This window comes from Neopsephotus bourkii, unplaced genomic scaffold, assembly GCF_033783945.1.
Source record: "Neopsephotus bourkii isolate Nb327-2 ecotype Australia unplaced genomic scaffold, CSIRO-AGI_Nbou_v1 NB_570, whole genome shotgun sequence".
NCBI classification, from domain to species: Eukaryota; Metazoa; Chordata; class Aves; order Psittaciformes; family Psittacidae; genus Neopsephotus; species Neopsephotus bourkii.
Window position 1 is genome coordinate 31,435 of NW_026901071.1, and position 20,971 is coordinate 52,405.

The window sequence follows — 20,971 nt, forward strand, 5'->3', positions numbered from 1 at the left end:
GTGTCTGTTCAGCCTTGTTCAACAATGGGCTGGAAGAGTGTTTAAGATTATATATGTCGGGTCAAACCAACCTCCAAAACAGATCAGAGGTTCCCTCTTTGTATTCTAGATCTTATCCTTGTATTTTTATCCTTTGAAATAAAATACAATAAAGAAACTGTGTCTTGTTTGCTGTCAGTTTTTGCTGAAGAACCAACAAGCTTAAAGGAAACTATCTCAGGCCATTGGAAAATCAAGATATTTTAAAAATGAATTTCCTTGCAGTGACTTACCAAGACTTTTACCAAAAAAAAATTATTTATCTTTTTAAATGGCCAACAAACTATTTTCCCTCTGAGTTAGTCAGCTTCTGCACTCTTAGTACCTGCAATGTCATAATCCTGGCAGACATACAAGGAAAGATAAAGTTTCTGAAGTAAAAGACAAGGTAAACACAAATTTCTAAAGTAAACAAAGGTTTCCAGGATTGTTCTGTGTGTCACAAAAGGGCACAGATGGTTTGTCCCCTCTGTTTCTTTTGCTTTTAAGAAAACTCATAAACCATAAAACACTTCAACGTATCCTTTCAAAATTGGAATGTTTTTTTGCAGTGGAGAAGCGGAAGGGCTCCAAGAGCCGCTGTCCCCTCCGGACTGTGTGGCAACCACCACATGCTCCCCCTGTCATCATGACCTTTGGGAAAGTGTGCTCCATGCCCTCCACTCTGCTGAGTACACAGATAGGTCACTTTTTTCCATAAGACTGAATTTAACTCTTACTGAAAACTCTCCTGCTTTACTTTCTGGGTGTTCTGCAACTATTTCACATCCTTGTTACTAACATGTGTAACAGCAATGCAGTGCAGGTGTTAATTGAAAAGATGCCTCTAAGACTCACATGTATTTTCCTCCAGCTAGTGCTGCTTTCCTTTCTCAATGCCTTTAAGCTAAGATCACTTTCCTTGTCTCTAAGCCATTACTTGAGGAATGCCAGTTCCTCAGAGCACTTTTCTGTGAGATTTATCCAGTCCTGGAGGGAAGTCCTGGTTGAAACTGAGGAGGGCTGTGGAGGGTTTCATGGACATCCCCCCAGCTCCAGCATCTTCACATCCCTGACAGTGTGTGTACCAGCCAGCTTGGGCAGGCTCTTCTCCTCCTCCCTCCTCACAGAACTTATCAGATCTTGCTTTTTCCTAACATAGAAATATTTTTTAACCCTTTAAATTATTAAACAAAGTACAATTTCTGTTCTGCCCAGCCTAACTGCCCCCTTTAAGGCACCTTTTCTCTTGCTAGATTCACAGCTGCAATCCCTTTCCAGTTATTTGTCCTTTCTGTATGAGCATACACTTCACGCAAGCCCTCTGCCTTAACCACCTTATCTCATGAAGAGACAGGGAAAGCAGACCAACACTTGCCCCTTTTCCTGCCCACCCCTTTCAATCTTCTTCATGATCTAATGTGGCTGAAATACTAGAAACCAACGAAAAAACTGGGACAGGTTTGCACTGGTGCTTAGGACATCACTTGATGCATTGCAAAACTTCTACTAAAAGCATAGTTTGTTAGAGTTGTCCTAATGTGATGGTATCTCTAGACACTCATAAATATTTCACTTACAAGTATGAAATGAAGAATGTGTGTAAATATTTGGTCCTTCTGAGCCACCACCCACAAGCCTCACGAGGCAAAAGAATGCTGGATGCTGCAGGTACAACAGAATCTTGTCCTACCTCAGGGTAGCTGGGACTTCCATAACACATTATTGATAAGCAATGAGCGCCATCCCACATCAGGGAAGACAAACAAGAAAGTCACCAAGCTTGTCACAGAACTGCATGGAGAGTCTAATGCTGCTGATCCAATCCTGTGACGCAGAGGGGGCAGAAGCCCAACCCTGTGCATGCAAGGGTGGCAGCACTCACCAGCCTCAGCTGCTGGACATTTCCGGATGGTGAAGATCTGTCCCAAGTCTTCCTCTTCTTCAGGAAGACCTTTCTGGAGGCGCTGCAGCTTCCGTAGGCTTTCACTCCGCTGGTGTTTCATGGAGCGCACATGCTGGATAAGGTTCAGCTTGGCCTTGGTGGAGTAGTTACAGAGGACACAGTGGTAATAGCAGCTTTCACCTTCAACCCCACTCTCATGATGCTGAAGGTGCTGTGAAGAACAAAGTAGAGAGACGTGAGTTTCCTTTACACCTCTAGTCTCCCTGGGTTAGTCCATTGTAAATTGCTACAACCCACCTGGGAACTAAGTAAGAAACCATAATTTGATGAAGACACAGTAAGATCAAGCCTGTTTATTCTCAAGGTACCACACATGCTCCTGCTTAGAAGCAAGAAAACATAACATACTGAAATAAGCACAGAAGCAAAACTCAAGATGGGCAAGATAATCTTCAGTGGAAAAGAACAGCAGATCCAACATAACTGTTCACAATTTATGCGTGGTTAATTCTTTCACATTTAAAGCTTATCCAGGGAGGGGACCCAACTTCAAGTCAAACAGATAAAATTAAATGTGATAAATTCTCACTGAAAACAAGGAAGAATAAAACTAAAGCAATCCTAGAACACAACAAACCCATTAGACTGACAGGTCCTGGGAACAGTGTATGGGAGTGGAACATGGAGTGTGTGCCATCCTATCCATCACCCAGCACTCCATTACCTGACATTTAGGTTTTACTCCCTTGGATCTGGAAGAAAGCAGCAGCCTGGCCTGGAAGATGGCCGTGACAGCGGTCCAAACTGAGAAGCCTATGGTGAGCATGCAGCCAGATATCACTACAAGAGGTTAGCACTTGGAAAACCCTTGCCCCCCTCTGAAGCTGTGCTACTGCAGCAAATGTGGCTAATTCATGAGTATTATACCTGGATTATCTATACCAAAATCTATCAACTGTCTGGCACAGAGGTTCATGCTAGGGAAACAAATAGCTGGTTTATGTCCTGGATCTCAAGGATGTGGCAATTACTCCTCAAAAACGGAGGGAAGCATTCAGTGCTTACAGCTATGCTGGGTGCTGTGGCAGCAGCAGCAGGGCTGAGTTCACAGAACTGTCCCATTTCCCACAGTAATGCCTATCTCAAGAGGAGGACAAATGGATACCAAAATCAAAAGACTCTTGAGTGAAGACCATTTGGTGCTTCCACCACAAACCTACATTTCAGCTCTGCAACAATCCCTGCCAGCTCCCACCATCCAACCCCAAGACCTCTATTTGTCTTCCAGGTTATCTCGTGAAACCCCTTCCTCAGCATGCACACAAGGCACTTCCTCACCCAAGGCACACAAATAGGGTGATCTGGACACAATCTTAAGGTTTGTCAATCAAAAATATTGCCTACGTGCAGCCAGAACTTTCTGGTAAAAATTCTGACGTGTATTATCTCAGTTACAGCTAAGATAAGATTAAAGACACATATTACCTAGCGCTGTGTGCTTAGCTAACACAGAGGAAGGAGAGCCCTCTGAGCCTAGGAATGATTAAAAATAGGATAGGAGCTGATGCTGAGGCTTCTGATTGGAAGAACGAGGGAAGAGAATAAATGTATTCTAGATCTGGCTAATTAGACTAGCCTCTTTTGGGATCACGATGTATTTAATTAAATTCACTGTAATATTTGAAGAATCCACTAGGGCACTAATCCCACTGGTGCCCTCAAAAGATTTTTTGCTGTTTTCCCTCATAAGAACTACTTCTTAGTCTCATTTCTATTGTTTGCATGCATTACCCTCTTCCTGAGCCAGAAAAAGAGAAATGGTTTAAGACATAAAAGGCTAAAGTTAGAGAGCTGGTCTCAAGAGCCACGTGAGTGGCACACATGGCCCAACTTAACCAGCTTTGCTCTGCCCCACTTAGGTCAAACCTCTGCAGTAAAACCTCCCTTCCACCCCATCGTGCTGTGGGCTGGGGGGTCTCGCTTCAGGAGATACATGGGAAGCCCTGTCCTCCAGCAATCAGGAAGCCCCCATCCTGCAGACACCACGTTCAGGCTCAGGCAGTGCCAATGGGCTCAGAAGCAGCTTCTGCAAGAAGGCAGAGGAAACCCCTGGTGAGCAATTAGAGAAAAATCTGGTTCCAGGTTCAAGGAAATACCTAGGATGTGGTCTCTGCGGGAACCAGAGGCACAGTCTGTACTGCTCCCATTCAAAAGGGGATTTTAGGAAAACTTTTGTTTTAAACTATTTAATAAATGTGTCTTATTTTCTGGTTTTCTTTTGCTCCCACTCAATGCATGTTCAAATATACCTTGTGATAGCTTCACATGCCTGTTGTGCCCAATGGTGCAAAAAGTCCACCCTGGACATGGCACATCATCACATGCCCACCTCTGATTCATGTCAGTCTTCCAATGGATGAGAGGAGCAGGCCAGAGTAAGACAACATGATGGATGAGAAAGTACAAGCTGTGAGTTGGTGGAAAGGTAAGACACTGGACAAATACATGTAGTTGTCGTCCATCACACTGTAAAGCTTTCCCCTTGTGAAAATTTATCCGCATCACAGAAAACAAATTCAAAATATTAAACCAGAATTTTGTTAGAAGACAAATCAACTTGAAAATCAAAAGAATATATTGTTCTTAGGAAAAGTAACCAACTTCTGTCAGAGAACATTGATTTCTGCAAGTCTGGGGGGTGTTTGTCCCCTCCCTCTCAATGATAGGAAACTTTCAACATCTGGTTCTTCACGCATGGCATGCAAAATATTGATCAGGTTTAGTCAAAGCTCCACTTTAAATCAGAAACAGACAGGAACACTCTGATGGAAGCCATACGGCTCACAACTACAGCTTCCCGAGGGACACAGGCTGTTCCTGTATGTACACAAACTGCAGCACAGCACTCTGCCGCTCCCAACACCTATCCCTACACACAGATCAAACAAAATCTGGCCCATCTTCCATCTGGGAAGAGCTTGGGTCTCTGGGCAAAGCTGCACAGGGATGAGGGCAGGAGGATCCCACCCAGAGACCTCACCTCCTCCATCTGCCACAGCCCCTGCACTGCCTGTCCCTGACCTTCACAGTCCTTCCTGGGAGAACACCAGCTCCTCACCAGCTACAAACACCCCAGGTCAGACAACTTCATCTCAACAGCAAGAGCCACTCACTGCCGCTCTGGCGTGTGCACCCCAGGGTGGCCTCAGCCCTGCCCCACATGATCTGTCCCCATACAGCATTTTGGGCCAGTTTAGGGAGTATTGCAGAATGACCTCCCCCTTCCTCTAGGTATGGCTGGAAGAAGTCGGCATGTTTGGAAGGTCTGAACATAGAGACACTTTAAGCAAGATTAAAATCACAACTTGTGCCTATACACCCTCAGAGTACCAGGGGCCAGTAGGCAACAAGCAACCCTCTGGGCATCACACTCTGCGCAGTGCCATTCCCCAGACCTGGAGGAGGGAGATTAGGGCACCCGGTGGTGTTCACACCAGTGCAGCATCAGCCATAGCAGGAGAAGGGTGTGGAGTGTGCAGGCACAGGTCAGTGAGTGTAGAAGAGGCACGAGCACGAGCGAGCAAACGTGTGCTGGGACACGCTGACCTGCACTGGGCTGGGGAACTGACTTTCCAGCCCTCACTCTCTAACATCTGGCTTGGAATTGTTTTCTTCTAATAAATAATAGCATAATAAATGTTTGCAGCATATGACTACAGAAATCTGACTTTTAAACAAAGGAATTACACTATTTTCAGTACTTCTTTCTCTCCACCTCCTTCACATACTCCAAACTCTGTTTATTTTAACATTACTCTCTTCCCCATCTAACACTGCCTCACCCACCGTATTTTTCAGTAACCACGGAATTTAATGCAACAGCTGTATTAATCCATCTGATCGCAGGCAGTCCCTCACCCCTGTGCCAGTCTAAGGCTACGTTCTTCAGAGATGAGACTGTTGTAACGAGGACTGAGGATCCACATTGCTGCTATTACCCAACTAATGAACTCTCCTGCTGAATATCTTTGTAGGTGCTACTGTAGTTAACGTTCAACATCTAATCTGGTTTCTAGAAACTTTTGTTATGTCTTTCACAGATATCAAAACTGTATCTGCTCCAAACCTCTTTCGTATTAAGTTTTTTACAGCCACTGTGTGCAGAGCCCGCTTCCCACGGTAACTTGAACAGATAATCCTCCCTATAGCAGTTTGTTGCTAGACGGCACAATGTTATTTTCCAAACCCTGTTTGCTCTGCATAGTGGGTCAGATACTGTTCTGGCAGATATCTGAACTGTAACCCTAGCTCACCAGGGAGACGCAATAACTGCTTTGAACTATCTCATGCTTTTGATGTTTATTATTCATTAGAAAAAAGGCTCAATTTCTATGCAATCTTAACTTCATCTTGCATAAAGTTTCCTCTTTGGAGGGCCCTAAAAGCCCCTCAGGACAAACTCACACTGACAACAGAGGGCATCTCACAAGCCATGGGTCTACAAGCTGGAAGACCAACAATCTCTCGAAGCAGCAAGATCCCACTTCCACCCTCAGGAAGTCTCAGTGGTCCACAAAGCAGTAGAACACGTGACAAAGCTCTCTACAGGCTCGAGGACATCCCCCTTCTGCAGACTTCAGAATGAGAACAAGTAGTAGAAAGAAACCCAGTGAATGCCCCCAGGACAAGCAGCCTGGGCTCTCCTGCTCCCTGCCTGGGTGCACAAGGATTTCCCACACGTGTCATAGAGTTTGCAGGCAGGAAAAGCACGTGAAGTAACAGGCCTAGGGGCCAAAACCCAAAGCGAGAAAATGATCTCATGAACTCTGGGCAGCAAACAAGAGAACCAGCCCTAATAAGAAAGAAGCCCTTCCTCACCACCAGGGCTAACAGGATCACCAGCTGCACAGTGATCCAGATCCCGAACCAACAGAACCGAGGATCTGGGCAAAGTGCTTATGGGGACAGCCAAGGGGAGTCCATCCCCTTGTGTTCACACCAACATCCCTCCCACTTTCCAACCTCAATCCTCAGGAAGGTCAGGGGAGGCATACAGGAGGTAACTGAGAAACAGCCTGAAGAAATCTCTTCCAGACCACTTTGGGTATCTTTCTCCAGCTGGCTCTCACATTACAAGACAATCCTGCATGAAACCAGAAGCCACTCGACTACCAGGAGCTTCTTTGTAAGAAAGTTTCTTGTCTTGAACATCTTTGGAGGAGGCTTCTTCCCCATGTAGCATTCTTGTTACCCCTGAACCCTGCACGACCTCTGCTCTGTTCAAATGGGTAAAATGAACAGTGATTTAAAAGATCCAAGAAATGCAGCTGAGGAAGAAGGAGCAAAAGAACTGCTGGAGGGTTACAAAAGCCATGGAAGTGAGCACCACTGCAGGCCTGCACTGCTCCTACTTCTCCCTGTCTGTACCCACGTCTGACCAGCATCAGTAATGAGATCCAGAGCCAGTGGGCCCCTTTGACACCTCGGTGGCACACAGAGCCTGGGAGCAGCACAGAGGCTACATGAGATGTTGAGCCCCTCGGGGTTACGGTGGAAGCAGCCAGCACATCCTCCATGCTCAGGAGGAACTGCTGGAGCCCGGCCAGCCCTGTGAGCACATCCATAGCACAGAAGGATGCCCAGGGGTTGACTTGTCCTCAGGGTGAAATCAGACATGGTTAATTACTAAGAGGCTTTGTAGGAAACATTCTACATGCCTTGAGCCGTGCCTATGACAGTGCAGCCTGGGGAGCCAGGCGAGAGGTAACCCCTCTGACAGAGCTGGAGGGGAGGCTACAGATTGCTATGCAAAGGGACCAGACCCTGCAGCAGACCTCAGAAACCTCGTAAGCACCTCTCAGCCCCCATGTGCCTCTGATCTGCTGCATGAGATAAATCACACAGCCCTACAAGAGAAGAATCTGAATTTTTAATGAAAGTCATGTGAATGCAGCTGTCTGAGCCCAGCCTGTTCCAAGTACTCCATAAAAGTCAGTGCTGGCCCATCCGTCTTGCTCTCCTTTCACACCTGCAGCCTCAGCTGGAATTTCCTGGTGCTGACAGAGCAGGGCAGTCACAGCAGGAACACATGGAGACTGTGCCTGGGAAGGGCTGGTGTGCCCACAGACCTGGGCACAAATGTTCTGAAAGGAGGAAAAAATTGATTCCCCATTCAGCAGGTTCAAAAGATGAACTTACAGTCTCTCATATTCCACCAACGTCCTGCAACTGTTTACTGCTTCTGAAGAAGTGGTGTTACAAAACCCTTCCCTCCTTCCAGCTTTGCAGGCTTCTTTTGCAACAATCAACTGTGGAGTTCAGGCTCACATACCCACACATTTTTGCAGTTTAGTTTGTGGTAACTGGACCAGCCTAATGGTGAGCATCACTCCTCCACCTCCAGCTAAAGCTTCCTCAGTGTCACCCAAGCCCTTAAAAACACCACCATGAGATGAGGACAGGGAGACTTTGTGCTACAAATCTAGATTTCAATTTGTTATTTGGTTTCTGATCTTTATCATTCTTTCCAAGAGGCTGGAAATGTAGTACTCCCTCCTGCCAAAGGGGCTCAGGTACTTAATGAAAGTCCTTTAGTCCAACAGAAAGCCATAAAGAACAGCCCCAATTTACAGCAAGTCCCTACAGCCCCCTTCTGATCCCGTATTTTCCATGCCCTCCAAGCTCTGCCTGGTGTTAAGTGAAGGCCCCTGGCTCCCTGATGGGGCTGATGCAGACACTGCAAGCCCCAGACAGGCACAGACCTGCTGAGCATCACATCACCAGCTCCCAGCCACAACTTTGCAGTGTGCGGGAAGCAAGGCCAAAGACTTTCCTCAAAGAAGAACTCAGCAGCAATACAGAGGGTGGCTGAGTAGAGATCTGCATACCTGGGGACAAGTCAGTAACAGTATATGGGGCACTAAGGAAGAGCTGGTGGCCCTTGCAGCAGAGTAAAGGAGCCATCTACACAGGGTCCCACCCAGTTGGGGGCTATGGTCCACAGATGCTCTCCCTGCTGGCCACGAGGCTGGTGCTTGCTGTGGTGAAACACCTTTGGATTTGCCCATCAACGACCCCAGAAGCCACCCAGCAAACTGGGTTTGCTCCACCAGCCCTTGAAGTCTCATTAAAAGCCAAATATTGCTCAGCCTAAAGATGGAGAGCTCAGCATGGATTTTAGTGAACGTTAAATCAACCAGCAAGCGTAGCCAGCAAACTCTGTGGCACTTTAACTTTAAATAATGCAATAATTATTGAATTTCCTTTTTATAACCGAAGTGCTGGAATGTAAACAATGGGGCTGTAATTGCAGGAAGGGGGGATCAATAGAGGCAATCGTTTTCAGCCATGTTAATTGTAAATACAATTGCTCCAAGATGTCAGCCTCGTTCTTCTCGCTCCCAGAATCATCCTAACGGATGACAGAGTCCAACTTTCCCATTACAGCTGTTCGTTCCTTTAAGAGGTTCTCAATCAGGTCTGATCAATCTGTCAAGATAATGCATGGAGTAAGTAAGACTCTTCCAAACACAAGCTCCCAATCAATAGCCCAGACCTGCTTAATGAGGAGGGGCTAAAGCCCAGAGGGAGGCAACAGTCCCAGCTTCTGCTCGGCTCAGGCAGCTAACTTCTTCATGGGGCCTTCTAAGCCCATCAGCTCTTAATGAGGACATTGTTTATGCAGGCTGTGATGAGCAGCATCCCCACATATTCACAGTCCCCCAGGGTTAGTGTACAAAAATCAACAGAGTTTAACAGAAAACAAGAGCCAAGAAAGGTTGACTTGTATGTACATCCCCTACCACCACTTTTTAAATAGTGCACAAGATCTGAAAGTACTAATTAATCATTTGTTAGAGAAGATTGCCAAAGATGAAAATCTGTTTGGGACCATTTAAAGTACAAGAGCATCTCCAAGGTTCCTCCCCTACACTCGAGAAAGAAAAAGTCCAGAGTAAAGCCTGTACTTCCCCAACTGTGCCCTTCAACCCCAGGAGAGGCACCAAGAGACCAGAAGCTTCTTGATGGAAAGCCAACTGGAAGCCTCACAGCAGGAGGGAAAAGATGAGAAGGGAGTTAAGAGAGCGGTCAGAGATGTCATTCTCCATCTGTATGATTCAATTCTGATAGTACACTGGTATCCCTTTGTACAGCTGGACACTTATGTGTGCACTGGCTGAGAAGAGATGGCTGAGCAGCCATGAAAGGGAGAGAAGAGAAAGGTCTCGCTGGGCCTTCCTACAGCCATGAAACTTTTCTCCCACTACTGCATCACCAGAGCTGCACTCACAACAGAACTACTCTTGGGCAACTGCTATTTCAGAGAATTTTCCAGATCTCTGAAATCTTCACAGCTCTCCCCAGGGAGGCACAGGCGTAAGCACTGCTATATGTGGAGATGAGTGCAGGAGTGTGTGTATTGATCCTGCTAATTATAGTGATAAAAATAAAGCACAATTGCGAGTACATTTCCTACCAGCTGTTCTGAAAAGTGCTGCCATCAACCCTGTGTCCTCCTACTCCAGCCATGGCTCTGGCAGTTGGCCCCACAACAGCCCCTCAGGTCTGCAAGGGCATCCACCGCTCCTCACGGTGGTCGCCTAATCAATGTGAACCCAACTAACTGAACATGGAGGATACTCTCCTGTTACAAATGAGGGATGTGAAGGATGTTAACCATGAGCTGAGCTAAACACAGCGGTTTCTGCAGTGCTTTGGTGACGGGTTCCTTTTGCAAGTTAACCAACACGTGAACTGATAACATTTTGCTCCTCAGGAAAGGGTACAGTTTTGTCACCTCATATTTTTCATGAATACTTTCATCCCTGGAGGAATACAGGAGGAAAGCTGAACTTTGTTTTGAAAAGCAGAGCCTGCAAAGTAGTGTATGGACAGCAACAGGAGGAAGTTAAACAGCAAGAAATCTTTTGCCATGACTCAGCAACATCACTGAGGTTGGGTCTTTCAGCCTGCTCCTTTCTCAGTGCTGGGAACAGCCAAGAGCCGAGGCATTCAGGGAGCCTTACCTGTCCCAGTGTCAGGAAAAGAAACCAGAAAACAACAGCTGAACATGAAGACAAGTCAGTAACCAAAGTAGGCTTGGAGATCCCACTAACCAGTTGGTTTTCTTTTTTTAACATGTTTTGTACATATACTCAAAAATAATAAGTTCAGTGTGAGTTGTTAAGCTGTGAACACTAAGGTGAACTAGAGCAGCCTGTGAATATGGGCAAGCCACTGGATAAAATATAACAAAAAGGGCTGGGGGAACCTGAAAAGATGCAGGGATAAAAATCTGTTGCCCATATTGTAACTGTATGGCTGCTGAGTGATTGAAAAATGCTTTCCGCAAGACTAGGACTATCCTTACAAGTGATGGATTATTTCCTCCAGCAGCCATAGGAATGATTCATATGCTACGCTGCGAGGACTCTCAGAGGAGGCACTGCATGTTCCAAGGCACAGCATGTAACACACACTTGGTCTTGTGGTGTTAATGCCAGCTCAGACTTAAAGCAACCACCCCAAACCTTCTATGCATGTGGAGCTGGCTTTAAGAATTTAAATTAAAATGGCATTCTTTTTCCCTAAATTAGGTCTTTAGGGAAAAAACCCACCAAGCTCTGAAGGAAAAGCTTGACGGCCATTCTGCACCTGCTGTGCTCCACACCACCTCTTGCAGCAGATGCACATGAGGGTGCTGGGGAGGGCATAAGGACACCTCTGCGCAGAGGGAAGAAGGCCTGATGAGAAGTGGCTTCCATCACATGGCGGGCAGCCCACTCTTGGCATGCAGGACAGGCAGTGTCCAGTGCGCCCTCAACAGCCCTTTCATGCTGTGGCTTGGCTGCAGGCCCCCCGTCCCCACAGCCAGCACCTGAGCAGCCATCCAGAGGAACCTGTGGAAGCAAGGATGTTCCTGTGGTGCTGCTGGTCCAGGTGGGACAGGAGGGCACCATAGGCAGTGTTCCTGCATGCAGCGCAGCAAGGGACCTTTGTAATAATGCTCATAACCCATGTGTGAAATCGAACTGGCCACAGAAACCCACACCGAGTTCACATTATTTGATAAAATACTACAGGCACAGATTAACTTCCCTTGCCCAGTATTTATTGTTTCATCTATCTCTAGAGAAGTTACAAGTGCTGTGATAGACTGAAGATTTCCTTGTTTTCATATAGCTTCTTTATAACTTCCTACAGCAATGTACCACATAGAATCCCAACAGATAACCATACAATAACAACAATACACAAGACGACTTTTTAATCCTCTCCATAAATCGAAGAATATCAATATCAAAGAGATGGATGACATAACCTCCCCTGGCAGAAGGCAACAAGGATGCATTTAGGAACAACAGACCAAACTCGTCCTTAGTCCACAGTCCTAACAGAGAAATACTTGTGAGAAATCACAGAATCAGAGAATAGTTAGGGTTGGAAAGGACCTTAAGATCATCCAGTTCCAACCCCCTGCCATGGGCAGGGACACCTTGCACTAAACCATCTCATGCAAGGCTCTGTCCAACCTGGCCTTGAACACCGCCAGGAATGGAGCATTCACAACTTCCCTGGGCAACCCATTCCAGTGCCTCACCACCCTAACAGGAAAGAATTTCTTCCTTAGATCCAATCTAAACTTCCCCTGTTTAAGTTTTAACCCATTACCCCTTGTCCTATCACTACAGTCTCTAATGAAGAGTCCCTCCCCAGCATCCTTATAGGCCCCCTTCAGATACTGGAAGGCTGCTATGAGGTCTCCACACAGCCTTCTCTTCTCTAGGCTGAACAGCCCCAACTTTCTCAGCCTGTCTCCATACGGGAGGTGCTCCAGTCCCCTGATCATCCTCGTGGCCTCCTCTGGACTTGTTCCAACAGTTCCATGTCCTTTTTATGTTGAGGACACCAGAACTGCACACAATGCTCCAAGTGGGGTCTCAGGAGAGCAGAGGGGCAGGATCACCTCCTTTGACCTGCGGGTCACGCTCCTTTTGATGCAGCCCAGGATACGGTTGGCTTTCTCGGCTGCAAGCGCACACTGAAGCCAGATCAGGTTCATTTTCTCATCAACCAGCACCCCCAAATCCTTCTCTGCAGGGCTGCTCTGCCCAGCCTGTAGCTGTGCCTGGGATTGCTCCGACCCAGGTGTAGGACCTTGCACTTGGCATGGTTAAACTTCATGAGGTTGGCATCAGCCCACCTCACAAGCGTGTCAAGGTCCCTCTGGATGGCATTCCTTCCCTCCAGCGTATCAACCGAACCACACAGCTTGGTGTCATCGGCAAACTTGCTGAGGGTGCACTCAATCCCACTGTCCATGTCAGCGACAAAGATGTTGAACAAGACCGGTCCCAACACCGATCCCTGAGGGACACCACTCGTTACTGGTCTCCAGCTGGACATTGAGCCATTGACCACAACTCTTTGTGTGCAGCCATCCAGCCAGTTCTTTATCCACTTAGTGGTCCATCCATCAAATTGATGTCTCTCCAATTTAGAGACAAAGATATCGTGTGGGACAGTGTCAAATGCTTTGCACAAGTCCAGATAGATGACATCACCTGCTCTACCCCTGTCTCATCAGTTCCGTAGTCCCATCACAGAAGGCCACCAAATTGGTCAGGCAGGATTTCCCCTTAGTGAAGCCATGCTGGCTGTCACAAAGCACCTTGTTGTTTTCCATGTGCCTTAGCATGCCTTCCAGGAGAATCTGCTCCAAGATTTTGCCAGGCACAGAGGTGAGACTGACTGGTTTGTAGTTCCTGGGTCACCCATTTTCCCCTTCTTGAAAATGGTGGTTATATTTCCCTTTTTCCAGTCGTCAGGAACTTCACCTGACTGCCATGATTTCTCAAGTATGATGGACAGTGACTTGGCAACTTCATTTGCCAGCTCCTTCAGGACCCATGGATGGATTTCATCAGGTCCCGTGGACTTGTGCACATTCAGGTTCTTAATATGCTCTCGAACCAGATCTTCTCCTAAAGTGGGCCTAAGGTCTTCGTTCTCACAGTCCCTGAGACTGTCTTCCAAGACTTGGGTGGTGTGGTCAGAGCATTTGCCAGTGACAGCTGAGGCAAAGAAGTCATTAAGAACCTCTGCCTTCTCCAAATCTGGGTAGCCAGTTCTCCTGAGAGCTTCCAGAGAGGGCCCACGTTGTCTCTTGTCTGTCTTTTATTTGCAATGTTCCTATAGAATCCCTCCATGTTATCTTTCACATCCCTAGCCAAGTTTAATTCTAACTGGGCCTTAGCTTTCCTAACCTGCTCCCTAGTTTCCCGGACAACATCCTTGTATTCTTTCTGGGTCACCTGTCCTTGCTTCCACCTTTTATAAGCCTTTTTTTTCCATCTAAGTTTCCTCAGCAGCAATTTATCCATCCAAGGAGGTCTCCTGGCCCTCCTGCTGCACTTCCTTCTAGTTGGGATGCAACACTCTTGAGCTTGTAGCAGGTGATCCTTATATCAACCAACACTCTTGGGCCTTATATCCTTATTGTCATCCAACAGTCTCGGACCTCCCTGCCCTCTAGGGCTATATCCCATGGAACCTTACTAAGCAGGTTCCTGAAGAGGCCAAAGTCTGCTCTCTTGAAGTCTAGGGCAGTGAGCTTGCTGCACGCTCTTCTCACTGTCCTGAGGATCTCAAATTCAACCATCTCATGATCGTTGCATCCAAGGCTGCCCTGGAGCATCACATTTCCAACGAGCCCTTCCCTGTTTGTGAGCACGAGGTCAAGCATGGCACCTCTCCTTGTCAGCTCCTTTATTACCTGCAGAAGGAAGTTGTCTTCCACACAATCAAAAAAAAAGAAAATTATTTCCACTTTCTCCAATCAGCTAGAGGATTCTGCACAACCTTGGCCAATGGAAGCCCAAACTGTTTTCCTGCCTCGCCACAACACAGAAATGCATAGGCCAGACATAAACCACCAGCTCTTTAAAACCCCACCTTCTGTAGCATATGGTGGTACCTCCTCAGCAGGCAGGCCCTGAGGATCAGCACCAGCCTCTGCTCTGCTCCCTTCTCCAGCATCCCACACAGCATCAGCCTTCTCCCCATCCACCACCCCTGATTTGAGCTGGGCTTTCAGGGTCAGCCCGGGACACAGACAAGTCCTGGACAAAGAAAAGGCTCCATCTGCACTCTGGGACATGTTAAGAGCAGCTATGACAAAAGGAAAGCTGGGCAGCGCAGTGGTGGTGGGGCTACGACAGTCTGAAGATGAGGGTGATGCAAGAGCAGAGAGGAGAGAGAACCAAAGGAAGGTGTGGTGAATTAGTACGACAGAGAACAAAAGCAGAAAGACGAAATACATAATGTTCCTTGAGTTTTGAAGGTGAAATAAAAAACGTTGGAGCAAGACTAAGCCAGTGGAGCCCTTCCAGCAGAGCAGCCCTTCTTCAGAAGTGTCGACTACAGGGCTGGGCACCAAGCTGGGCAGTGAAGATTACAACCTTTGATGCACTTGTTGTGCATTAGTAAACCCAAGCCACAAGGACAGAAGTCCCATCTGATTGCAGACATATGCTGAAGGTAAGTTCATTAAATGTCTGTGAAACACACAAACACAGCACCACAGAAATGCCCATGAGAAAATAAATAATTCTTCATTCAGTGAAAGCTTTGGATTGTATTAGACAAAGCCTGGGGCAATGTAATGAAAGAGGGAGATAAAAAGAAATGGAATAATTACTCACTCACAGAATGAGGCAAGAATCCTACTGGAAAAATATGTATGGAAATACTTATAATTAAAAACTGTAATAATGCCTGCACACAAAGGGATGAATTAAGGCAACCTGAAGTCTGATATTTCCTGTTTAAGATGATTGTGAGGGCTTCCATTGAACTGAAAGGAAACTAATGCATCTTAAGAGCTGTGTATGTAAATTCAAGCAATTGTTTCTTCCCCCTCACTACTGAGCAACTACTCTGCGAGGAAAGCCACCAAGTTCTTGGTGAAGAGAAGCATTCCACCCACAGCCTCCTCCAAATTTAACTGGAAGATCTCTTCAGTCCTTGAACATGCAATGGCTACCATCACATTTGCAGGACTGGTTTCCACCAGAAAGGACATGTCAATGATCTGTAACGTTCACAGCAGTCGAACTCTGGCTCATGTTACATACATGTTCTCCAAGGAGCATGCAGCCTATGGATGTATTTGGACTGCTGCTTTGAACTTCATCCACAACAGGCTGTTGACTTGCAGGACTCCCAGGAACTGGGTTAATGCTTCCCCATAATCCCATCAGGCACTTGCACAGTAAGTGCAAGCCCCCAACCTCAAGACACCCTAAGAACCTGGGGCTGGCAGTGCCTCCCACCCTTGCTGCAGACATTTCCAAGCTCCTCAGAAGGAAAGGTCAGTATTCTGCACCAGCAGCAGATCTTACACTTTTTATTCCATCATCACGAGCACACTGCGGACAAGACATCATGCTAACCAGAAGGGCAGAAAAGAAACCCATATTTCAGTGCCACAAAAAGAAGAGCAGGCACAGCTCTACAGAGCTGGGAGCAGCCAGGGGATGCTGACAGGTCTGGTGGCACTGTTGGTACAACTGCCTCACCACCATGCAAACGGAACAATGAACCTGAAACAAAAGGAATAGACAGAGTCTGTTATCCCTTCCCTGGCTGTGAGTCTTCATTCCCAAGCAATTTAAGCAAGAAAAGACATCAAGGCATGTGAGGAGTGCAGAAACCGAGGATGGGGGCTGAGGACCAGAACATCCCACCTTCCTTGCGTTGGCTGCAGGCCACGCACGCAAGGCTGGGGCTTTGTCCAAAGAACAAAACAGCTTTCTGCAGCTCTGAAAATAAACTGGATTTGAACATCACAGTTGTCTCTCCTGGTTTTTAAAAGCAAAGACATCCCCCTCCCATTACTTTGCTATCCAGCCCATGGCTCACATAGCACTGAGCAGGACACAAGTAGTGAAGAGGGGTTTCAGTCCCTGGACCTGTCTGAATTCCTGCTGAATGTGAAACTAGCTTCCTGAGTTCATACAGTGCTTTATTTTGGTGCAGCTGTAGCACTGATGGCACTGTTTGTGTAAAATTTCCTATCTGTATCTAAAACCTAATTCAATTGCATTATCCTTCTGTACAGGGATCCACAAGAGACCAGAATTGTTAATATTAGCTGCAGCTATTCCTTCCAAGATAGACTGCAAAAACGGAAAATACAGAGCTTGTAGCAGTACACTGAAGCAAACAGAATACAATCTGAGATGATAAATGTCTCTGCTCTTTGGTGCTCTCTTTGTTCAAACGTATCTGCATCCACCTGTACTTGCCATACACATAAGGAAACTCCTGGGAAAAGCCTGGCACAGTATTTATTGGTTTTAGCAATTCTGGATCTGCAATCCACAATGTAAAGTCTGTAGAGACATACACAAGGTAAATGATGAATACTGTGAAGGCAGCACTAATCAGCATTAAGAATACTTACTAACTACTGCAATTCAGAAATAAAATGGAAGCAGCAGAATCTTTTTTTGGAGCAGTGTCCACTCATGGAAAAGAAATACGAAGAGATGACAAATTTCTAAATCCTGTTTATGAAATTCCATATATAACTCATTTAGTCCAGTAGCCCTAAAGATTCTCATTTCTGTGTTCATGTGGGATTAGCTTCTTTGCAAAGTTACCTGCTCAAGGTAAGCTATCCAGAGCCCTAGATGCAGGTTTCATGTCTTGCTAATCTGCTTGCCCAGAGTTAGACACTGTAATAGATCTATCTGGGCATTGCAGTGCCTAGGTAATTAAAAAACAAGGTGTGAAAATAATAAAAGCAAGGTCACTGTTCTGTGGGACCACAGGAAACACACAGAGGCTGAGTAAAGCTGTGTGTAACGCAGGCCCCATGATGTGAAAACTCCATCTACACAAGGACTCCAAAGTCTTGAAATCTCTCCCACCTATGGTCAAAGCATGCTCAAGAACCAGCTCTGGGACAGCCAGTCGTCTTCAAAGGACTCCTCGCAGAGCACAGGCACAAGCAGGACCTGCATCTGCTCCATTTCCAGCAATGCAGCTGCAGGTCAAGAGCCAGAACTACTCAAGAGAACTGTCCTCGAAGCCTTCTCCTCTGGGTATCGACCCCATGATCATCAGCAGGTACCACCAGCAGGTACACTCTGAAACCACCACATACATACAAACACGGTCCTAATGCAACATACCTGTACGTAACACCCCAGAATTACAGAACAGTCACACAAATGCTGTAGGTATTACAATTTAAATAAGCAGCTCTCAAATGGAGATACCCTCAGGGGTTTTGCTGGAGAGGATGTAAGTCACATTTGAAGGGAAGAAAGCTTTACTTACCTGAACAGAGCTCCCAGCTATTCTCTGCTCCTCTCCTTACCCTGCCTGATGATCTTCCCTCTTGTGGCACATATGTGAAGACTACAACACTTTGAGCCAGTTTCAAAAAACAAAGGATGGCTGATGCAAACAGCTGGGACCTGCTGAGGTAAGAGCCTCTGCAGCATAGGCTGGGGAACAGTACGAGAGCTGGACAGGGCTGCATGGAGAACAAACAGGGATCCAGGCAAGGGGACAGGACCTCCCTGCCTGCAGTATGACCTGCGGGCACCCAGAGGCTTTGCCACAGTGTGAGCCATCACTCAGCCCCGCGCTACGTGGGTATTTGACAGAATCCTATCTTGCCTCCCTCACCCACACAAGCTCTTCCTGCCTCTTCCTCCCACCACTTTCACTGTTCTGCTACTTTCAGCTAAATCCACCTGCCAAGAAGTTTTGGCACAAACATGTGCAGCTCTTCTGCTACCAGCACTCTCTTCTTTGCTCCTGACTGAGGAGCTGATCTGCCCCTGGCAGACCCCGTGTCTCTGCATGGTACCAGCGCCCCCCTGGTTTCTGTACCTGACCCGGAGACATCAACAACAGGGAGTGGAGAAGCCCCTTTTCCCTGCAGACATGGACATCTCTTGCCCCATGCTGAGGGAAGGAAGCAGAGGGACCCCACAGCAAGGGATGCTGGAGCACACAACACCCGCTGGGGGCTCTGGGGTGCCGGACCCACAGCACACAGGAAGCCCCAGAACATGCAGGTGTCCCAGGCAGCCCTTGCACAAGTGCCTGGAGCTCTGCGCTGTGCCAGACACGCTTGCTGCCGAGAGACAGCACTGTGCTCCTTCCCCACCAAAAACCCCGAGGCCTCCTGTGTGTATGCTAACCACAACCCTTTGAGAGGCTCGTGTATTTACAAACTGAGGCATGTTGAAATCAAAGGGGATACCATATGACATAATTCACATTAAAATGTCAGCAGGCTGACAATTTATAGTCAATCCACAGAAGGTGGGGAGAAGTAAGACACGGTAATTGTTTAATTCCCGCTTAAACCAACAGCAGCTTTACCTTCAAAGCGGTACAATGTGCAGGGCTGCTGTCAGCCAAGTGATGCCAGCCCATGGCACTGGGCCAGGAGTGAGGTAACAGCGTTAACTGTTTATAGGCCCTTCTCACCAGCAGCACGCAGGCTCAGGGCTCAGATGCTGCTTGGAGAAACACAGCTCCAGCCCACCTCACAGCAAATATTTGCTGTCAGCACAAGGACAACCTGTTTTTCAGGAAGACAGAGTCCCTCTCGCTGGGGCACTGGAGGCACAGCCCTGAGCCTGCGCTGTGCATCCCACCACCATGGCACACCTCCTTCTTGGGAGCAGACATCATCGGGCTGCGTCCTTCTAGGGACCAGCAGATGAACCTGCCTGCACCAAGCAGCCCTGACCCGCTAGATGCAACACCACAGCAGCAAACATCGGAGGGATGAGGTGCCCCAGCTGTAAATTACTTCACGGCATACCTGAACTTTTTACCCCAGGTAGATTGCAGCACCTTTGCCCGTATCAAATAGATTGCAGTGTTTTGTGAGACATGACTCCTGGCCACCTCAGCTCGCTTATATCCCTTGCCCACAGACAAGCTGCCAGCGACACATCTTGTAGCCTGTAATAATGCATAAGGAAAGCAGAGAGAGAAATGTGCACCACTGGGAAAGATTTTACCTGGATAAACCACAGCCAATAAATTTTCTATAAATGCCAGCTAATACCGGCCCTTTGAGAGCAATGGGAAGGGACTGTATGGGCTGCAGAGTCCTCCACACAGACTCACTGTCTGTACATAAACAGTAACACCTCATTCTCTCTTCTACTTCATTAACTGAAACGCATTAAAACAAGTGTGCACTGGGAGCAGAAAATGAGACTGTTAAACCAAGCTGATATAATCCTCATCAGCTGTGGGAAATGAGAACACATCCATTACGCTGAATCAAGTGCGCCAACTGTGATTTACCGATAATGTTAAGACCCCAAGAAAGATGCTCTTCCCCCTCAACTGCTCCTTTCACACTAGGCAGCTCAAGCTGCCGTCTTCAGGACTGTCTGGTGTGTTACACCCAGAGCACCGAGGTTGCCTTTCCCATTCCAGCAGCCACCCTCCAAACACACTGCCCTGGGCCTTGGTCTAGCACTGCAGACAGTCTCCTTTCCCCAGAAGATATCTGCTCAGTAAGAAGCAGGGAAACTTTTGATTCCAAGTATGAAAGGGGAATAAAAGGCCAGGCCAGCAGAGCAAACACACAGAATCACAATCCCATCCTGGGACATTCGCATGAAGTGTGACAGTGTTTGACAATGGCAGGGTTTTCCTAGGGTGACGGACATGCAGCTGAGGCATCTGCACTATGCCTTAATGTTACCAGCCTGCAAAACAGCAAAAAAGGGAGAAAACATCATAGTGCCTGTGTGTAAAACTACCAGCACTGACACCAACGTGTGTCAGAGGTGTCCTCTAACCCCCAGGTTGGCGGTCAGATGCAGAAAGAGACTGAGTTGGGGGAGTCTCAGCAGAGGCAACAAGCGCAGTGATCACTGACCTTCAGCAGCAAGCAGCCGGCTCCACACGAGGATGAAAAGCTGCTCCCTTCTTCCGGGAGAAAAAACAGTCATTTTCTCTTACCCCAGAGAGCAAGAGCAAGGGAATCCTCCTGAC

The 20,971-nt window shown here is 47.2% G+C and overlaps 1 protein-coding gene across 2 annotated transcripts in view; it reads right to left on the reverse strand.

Moving 5' to 3' along the window:
* Positions 1 to 20,971, reverse strand: part of LOC133211151 (zinc finger homeobox protein 3-like) — a 122,433-nt gene that overhangs the window by 31,305 nt on the left and 70,157 nt on the right. For both annotated transcript variants that reach the window (XM_061351314.1, XM_061351313.1), the window contains exon 4: positions 1,904 to 2,135. In XM_061351314.1, the coding sequence (XP_061207298.1) occupies positions 1,904 to 2,135 (232 nt within the window). The remainder of the gene's footprint in view (positions 1 to 1,903; positions 2,136 to 20,971) is intronic.